This window comes from Camelus ferus, chromosome 2, assembly GCF_009834535.1.
Source record: "Camelus ferus isolate YT-003-E chromosome 2, BCGSAC_Cfer_1.0, whole genome shotgun sequence".
NCBI classification, from domain to species: Eukaryota; Metazoa; Chordata; class Mammalia; order Artiodactyla; family Camelidae; genus Camelus; species Camelus ferus.
In genome coordinates, this window is record NC_045697.1 from 101,702,607 (window position 1) to 101,710,681 (window position 8,075).

Here is an 8,075-nt window from a genome sequence, read left to right on the forward strand (position 1 = left end):
TATGATCAAGGTAATAGACTATATTCAACCATGTCCTTCTTGCTAGATATCAAATGATATTGCACTTGATAAGAATCATCATGATTCTTGAAGACTGGAGAGTGAAGGTAAGAGGGTTAGATTGAAATAGAAATTTTCTAATATGTAAAATATAAAAATAAGACTCAGTGCAATCTTGACTTTTGGAAACATGCAGAAACTCCTCAGATTTCTGTGACTGGAATGCCAAAAGCTCTTACAACCATAACAACTACTTGTATTGCAGCCTAGCTCTAAATGATTTTCTCTGTCTTGCCATTTACCCCATTACATCCTGATTTTACAGTGTTTATGTGTGATGAGCCATTCTTTTCATTATTGTTTTAAGACCCTTCTCTCACTGTAAAGGAGAACTATTATATACTTTGTTAATTCAGTTTCTCAGTGTTGTGCAGTAGTTTTAAGTTGCATCTTAAGTCTCAGATTGGCCATTTGTTTAATGCGAAAAAGATAATGCTAAATTTTACTTTAAGGTATTTACTTGCCTATATTAAGACAGGCTGTTAAAGCTTCATTATCAAAGTGCCTTTTTAAAGCAAATTATACAGGGAGGGTGTAGCTCAATTGGTAGAGAGCACACTTAGCATGCATGAGATCATGGGTTCAATCCCCAGTACCTCCTCTAAAAATAAATAAGTAAAACTACCTCCCCTCAACAAAAAAAATTTTTTAATTAAAAGATACAAAGTTTATTTAAGAAAAATAAAGCAAATTATAATAATACTCTTGATTAGAAATTTAAATATAGTTAGACTGTATTATTCATTTTTAAATACAACAATGTAATTGATACAGTTTGAATTATGATGTAAACACATAAAACAGTTGTAGAAAACTTAAATCTTAGTAAAAGGAAGGGTGTGGAGTTAAGTCACAACTAGATTTACAGAAGTTAGAAACTCTTGCTCTTTCTAGTGTTGGCAGGATTGGTGGTTTTGAAATGCCTGGGCAAAAAATCCTGTCTGACAAACCATTTTCTACTGTGTCGTATGCTGACACATAGGAGACCAATGTAAATTGTGGATCTTGAAGTAAATTTTGGAAAAGGCTTGTCTTTTCATATATTTCTCTCCTCTCAGTCCAACTTCCATTAGGAGTATCTCCGTTATTTTAGAGTCTGGACTGCAAAAATCATGCCTTTGGTTAGGATCCAGGGAGAGAAAGCTGTAAGTTGCACCACCATTGCACTGCGGAGATCATACCTAGCCCCGCCTGTCCCACACCAGCTGCAGGCAATTCTCCCCTTCCTTGTTGGGTTTCTTTGTTTCCTTGGAGGAGGTGGTAGTTTAATGTCTTAATATTTTGCTTTGTCATACATACAGAAGAGTATACATTATATCTGTGTAGTTTAAAGGGAAAAAATGGATTAATTTAATGTTAACAGATTTACTTGAATGAGAAATCTAAATATACTGAAAGGGTTTTGTCCCAAAGCAATAGTAACTCTTTTTTCTCACTAGGTCAACTGTCCACTGCTGAAATAATTAACTTTCATACTTGATATAAAATTGGGATATAAATTACATATGCTATGAGACTCATAATTTGTGACATTTACATAATGTTCTCATCTATATTAAAAGAAATAAAATGAAAAGCCTACTTTTATCCAGTGTTTAAGCTTCTAAAAACAGAATTTCATACGTTTTTCTTGTTAGCCATGTATTTGTATAAGTAGATAAGAAAGCAGAAAGGAATATTACTTTCTTGGGATGCTCTGTCTTGAAATATAATATAGGTTTCAAGAGTCTCAGAAGCAATGGAGTTACTAACTCAATTTTTTTGTATTTTGTATCTCCTTCAACATATTCTGGCAGGAAATCACTTTTCAACAAAGTCCAGGCAAAATTCACCATATCTTTTAGGAACAGAACTTCTTGAACTCCACCTTCCATATTCATTAAGTTTAATTTCATTCTTTAGGGAACATGTGCAAATCGTAAACCAGATATTATTTCTTAGATACAGAGTCATATTTTCATTGATTGTTTAGCTGGTTTAATAGGTTATAGAGCAGAGGATTTTTGTTTCTTATTTTTGTGTCTATTTCCGAAATAACTATGGTTTTTATTTTCTGTATGTTAAAAAAAAATCTATAGTTCTTACTTTAACTTTACAGACTGAAGAATAAATTAACATATCTCCTGGAAAATATTGTGTCGTTAGCCACTATACAGAGAAGCCAGTTATAAATGTTGTAAATGATAGAGTAAATGGAAAAAATGTTTTTGAGAAATATCCTGCAAATTAAGTTTGAAAGCCTCTCTGAGGCCTGTCAGAGACTGGTTAATTAAGCCATTCTACTATGAGGATTTCTTATCTAAGGTCACAGTCAGCCATAAAAAAAATATGTGGTTCTTGATAATCTGTGTACTGGGAATCGCACAGCAGTCACTGTGTGCTACTGAGAAACAAGGTGTCCATAGTATGACAGATACATGTCAGGGTAAGCCTGGGGGGTTTTCTCCATAGTGAAAAACTGGACATCTCATGAAGGAGGTAGAATAGTCAACTAAGAAATTTTAGCTAGAAATTATAAAATAATAGTACTATGGCCCAGAGGAGCAAAGTAGTTAGGCTTTTAGTTGAAAAACTGGAAATCGTACGGTTTTTGTTATTCATGCTGAGTGTACTGTGAAGGTTCTTTAAGATGATGACACCCAACCAGTTAAGGGTTGTGCTGTTACCTGGCTTGCAGGCCTTGCTCACATTGATGACCTCTTCAGAAAGTTATAGACTCTTTCCCAGAAAAAGGGGTCTGCCAGAATATTCTCCCTGTTCTTACAAGGAGTTTGTGCCAGTTGTAGAATCTAGTTCTTCACCTTGTCAAATGAATTTGCAGTTGATTTATTTATGAGTAAATAAATATTCACATATACTCCTTTTGTAGCTAAGTACCTAGTAGTGTTCCAATCTGAGGTCATTAATACTCACTGAGCACCTAATATTTGTCTGACACTGAGATGAATACGGTTCCTTATAAAAGTTCTAGTAATCTGGTAGGGAAAGCATTAAGTAATACTGTAAGGAGACAGGCTCCATTGTGCTTAGCAGTGTTTCTGATATCTTTTATTTACTGAGAAATATTCTGAGGAAAGGATAGAAAAAAATTCAGCCTTCTTTCAGTATTTATGCTTTTTACTGTAATCGCCCACTCCCAAAATGGTCCCACTTGATGGGGAGTAGATAATCCACTGTCATGACCTTTGAATTCTCTGTTCTGTGTATTAGAAAAGAAATCCATTCCTGTATGTGTGGATGAGTGTTGCAAGAACTGTAATATTTCTGTAGAGAAATTTTAAGTATGGGGCTTCAGTTTCCTCTTCTATAAAGTGCAGTATTGAAACAACACGGCCTTTAGGATCTGTCATTCCGTAGAGTTACAACAGGATTTTGCTATCTTGTTTGCTCCATCTGTGGTTATATACTTTACTTTAGTAAGATTTGGTAAGGATCAGTGTAATCAATATTTTTACAGTCACTGAGAGTTGAAGGATGTGTATTGAGGCAATTTTAAAATATTTATATAGGTGCTGTGTCCATCCATGTGTATTTAGAATTTTAATTTCATAAAAATTATTTTTAATTTTAGGAACAAGAGTTGAATGCTCGAGCCCGGGCCCTACAAGCTGCATCTGCCTCCTGTTCATTTCGACCCAATGGATTTGATGACAATGATCCACCAGGAAGCTGCGGACCAACTGGTGGTGGGGGTGGAGGAGGATTTAATACTGTTGGCAGACTCGTATTTTGATGCTGAGAGAGTCCAAATGCACTGGTCACAAAACAGCCAATATTATGACTGTTAAAATGTCAGACTGTAACAAGTATCATATCTATCTTTTATTTTTCTTTTCATTAGACCCTTATACTTTGAGAAAACACATTCAGTGCTTGTTTTTATTTTCTTGACAATACATTTATTAACAAAATGCATCATGGGAAAAAAATCTACCTCTTAAAATTCCATTTGCTTTTATGGTTAGACATGCTTGACCAAAAATTTTCAGAGGAAAATATATACCTGGTCCCTAATTAAGCTGCATTAAATTTAGTAGAGGTATTTAAATGGTCCTGTCCTTGGTTTTACTGAAAGAAAAAAAAAAATTTCATTTATTATCCTTTATAAAAGAATTGGTATTAGAGTTGAAGGAAATATTGTTAAAAAGGAAAGAAAAAATCTTTTATTTAGATTACCTGTGTAGTTATCCATTATTAAATTCAAGTCTTTGAAAATACTAGAGATGATACAGTCTCTCTTGAAGGCAATAACATAAAATTCATCCAGCTGTAGTACTTTTCAGGTTTGTGTAGTGCTGTCTTCAGCATCACTGTATCTGCATTTCAAGTACAAATGTTTTAAAAAAGGATTATTTATACATATGTGCTGAATTGATTTTAAGAAAGGTGCATGATCCTGTAGGAGCCACATTTTTACCTAAAAATTGCTAACTTTGTAGTATTTCTAATTATTTGAGGATTTTAAAAATTCTATTTCAGGGAGTATATCTTCTGTGTGTTTTGAAGGAGGTGAGTTCTGTATGTGCCTTGCAGTACTGTAATTCAAAAATAGGAATCTTTGGCTGCGGAAAAGTTTTTTTTAAATGAAAAATGAAAAATGTTAGGAAGTAATTTTTTGTGCTAACATTAAAATTATAACTTTTTGAAAGGTATTAGATTTTCCTGAAGTAAAATCTGATGGTTCTAAATCAATAAGTGTGATAGTTTGTTTTTAACTCTTAGAAGAATTCAGAGGAAATGAACCTAGTCACGTAAAAAAAACTTTGATTTTTGTTACTTAATCCTCAGAATATTAAAAATTGATCACATATTTTTAGAGTCGTTCATCCGGGTTTTTCTGAGTTTGTTGTTGTTGTTGTTGTTTGAGTCATATGTTTTGCACAATTGTTTCACAGTTTGAGATAAAATGTCAAAATGTCAGCCTGTACCGTCCCACATGTTCTTTTGCCAGGAAACTGGCAACCATTTGGGGCTCCTGGGTCTTGATTACACAGTATTCAGGAGTCAGCCCAGTTGTCCCCATTCATAAAAGTTTTAACTTACCCATGGTTGCACATTGTTCTGAAGATTGGTCTCCTATTTATTTTGAAAACATTTTAAGGAAAGAATGGCCTTTGGTGATTTGGGGTTTATCTTTTTCCCAAGCTTTTAATGGCAGGAGTTAAAAACAACTCCTCATCCTCATTCCACCGCATCCCACTCCTAACCTGTTTCTAGTCACAAGGAAGATTAGGAAACCTGATTGGATTCGTTTAAACTGGAAATTCTTTGCAGAATTGATTGAGCTTTCTCTTCCATATAAATCACTGACCCAGAAGGACTTTTATCAACTTCCTTTCCTGTGACTTCCTATTCTCATAGTGGGTGTCTGAGCTACCCAATGTGTTCAGTTGTCCACTGGCTAGATAATGACTTACAATCAGGTTATATCAGTCTTAGCATTTACTAAAATTGATAAAGTCATTAAATATTTGCTGGGTTGATATTGGGTTCAGCTGCTTCTATGGGAAACTTCCATAAAGACCATTAGACCTACCCAAAGTTTTATCTATGATCATTTAAGGATCGTATGTCTCAAGGTAATACATACTGAATTTTTTCCAAAATGATAACAGAAAGATAAAGTTCTAGTTATATAACATTAAACATTTCAATAACTTCATACCAGTACCAAAGACTTGAAATTAAAGATTTCCTTTTAAGATTAAAAACACAATAACATTATTTGCTGAATTTAAAGCATTTATACCTGTGGAAATCTTGGAACCAGAATAATCAGAAGCTTCATTCAAAAATTCATCCATCTGAGCCTCTTCAATAAGCCGATACTTAGGATTGCTCTGATGATTTTCCTCCTCAGTAGTTAGCATCCCTATCACTTGACTGCAGCTTGGTTTAGTTGTCATATTAGGTCTTCCCTTTCCCCGTATTCCTAACCCTTGCTCTTGCATATGTTGTGGGGTCTGACTGTGAAGGCTGGCTAGGGTACTACTACTATTTCTCTTCAGTTCAATCCAAGGTAATCAGTTAAAATGTAGCTGCTAATTTTGCTGAGAAGAGCACATTAGGTCTCACTACTCACAAAAATTAAAAACTAGGCATCTAAGCCTGTTCCTCTCAAAGATCTTTACTGGCACCCTGAGAACAGTAGAGGTTTTTTTCAGAGAGCTATACAAAGAAGAAAATACAAATGTGGTTGGTCGTGTAAGCCTGGGTAACCCATCCTCTAGGCAGGTGCCTGTGAAACTGGCTTGTGACACTTCCATAGCTCGAGTTGGAGAAAGGAGTGTAGCTCAGTCTCCCTTCAGGCATCTTCCCATCACTTCTCTTTAAGCTGAATAACCAGAGAAGTAGGGCAACACTGGGCTAGAGATTCCTGGCCTTTGTTTCCATACCTTAGGTTTCCAGAAGACTCCTGTGGATGTAGGAATAAAGATCTCTCGTAATGTGTAGAGGTGTTTGGGGACTTTGTGACAGGTTCAGAAGGCCGATTTTTAAGTCACATTTGGAAAGAACAAAAATATTTCAAAAGTAAGTCTTAAGCTCAGATCTATAATGTTCTTTTTCATTTAGATCTGTTCTTTTTATGATGTTATTTACAAAAGTACTTGTCTTTTCATATACTACCTCTTTAAGTACTTTCTGCTACCCTCTTATGAAAGAGGATTGAATGCTTAATGTGTGCCCAGCCCGGTTTAATTAAACATAATTGGCATAATCTTTCTAGTACCCAGATCTTAATGGAAATGACCATTTTGATACTGTGTACTTAGTTCCAGTTCTTAATTCCTAGTGTATCTTTTCCTATTGTGTACTCCACACAATATACTCTATACCAAGAGAGCTAAAACAGAGGAAATAATGTTTTACATTTACATATGGTATTTTTCCTCATAAAGGTGTTGTACTTTGTATATCCTTTTACCCTCTGTTTTTGCCTAATAAGATTGGGTTTCTAAAACTAAATATTCCGGAAGTAAAGGATAAGTTCTTCTCAGCTTATGAAAACTTACTAGGAAATGTTAACTTATTAGTAATTCAGTAATACAATCTACAAGAATAAGGTTAAACTTTGGATAATGTGATCCTGTAACAAACAGGTTTAAAGTGAAAGCAAGGAAATATGAATTTAAAGTTACCCCAAAGAAGCTTTAAAAATAAGTCTAAAATATAAGCTGTTCCATATACATATATATTCTTAGGCATTTACCAAACTGTCATATCATCATAGAGCTAGCCTTATTTTGTTTTATTAAGTTAATTTTCTTACAGAGTCCTTTTTGGGAGTGAATGAAACTCAAAATGAATGAGGGATTTGAAAAAAACAAGGATTCAAAATAAACAGTGCTTGGAAAAAAGGCTGACTTAAAAAGCAACAGCAGCTTTTCCTGTATAAAAAGAAATTTTGCTAAAGAAATAATTTTTAAGAGATAAAGATTTTTATTCAACAAAACAAATCTGGGTTTTACAAATTCAAAGCGATTTGTTATGTAAAACTTTTAGCCTCAGTGTTACATAACCAGTGTGGATTTAACATTAAAAATAGAATCTAAGAAGTCAGCCAAGTGTGTAGCCAGCTCTCATCAGTGTCAGTTATGGCCTGCAGTTGTTTTTCTCTTAATAAATATGTTTTCAAGTTTTGCTTTGTGTGCTAGACAGACACACACACACACACACACACACATACGCGCGCGCGTGCACGCACACGCACACACACACACACACACACACACATTGATTTCAGAGAGATGAAAAGGTTAGCCTTCCCTGGCTAGACCAGCGGCTTCAACCGCTGGTTGAAGTGATTATGTTAGAATCACTTGGAAAAGTTTTGAAAAATAATATCAGACTCCCCCCCAGACCAGTTAAACTACATGGGGACTGAGCATCAATATTTTTTAAAGTTCTCACATGATTTTAATGTGCTGCCTCAGTTGAGAACTTCTGGGCTAGAAAAGGAGCTGTTTTCCCTAGGGCTTTTATCCAAGGATACTAATATGCTGGCTGTCTGTCAT

The 8,075-nt window shown here is 34.7% G+C and overlaps 1 protein-coding gene across 1 annotated transcript in view; it reads left to right on the forward strand.

The window, feature by feature from the left end:
• Positions 1 to 4,884, forward strand: part of USP38 (ubiquitin specific peptidase 38) — a 31,104-nt gene extending 26,220 nt beyond the window's left edge. The window contains exon 10 of the mRNA XM_006187210.2: positions 3,632 to 4,884. Coding sequence (XP_006187272.1) covers positions 3,632 to 3,793 — 162 coding nt within the window. The 3' untranslated portion in view covers positions 3,794 to 4,884. The remainder of the gene's footprint in view (positions 1 to 3,631) is intronic.
• The last annotated feature ends 3,191 nt before the right edge of the window (positions 4,885 to 8,075 follow it).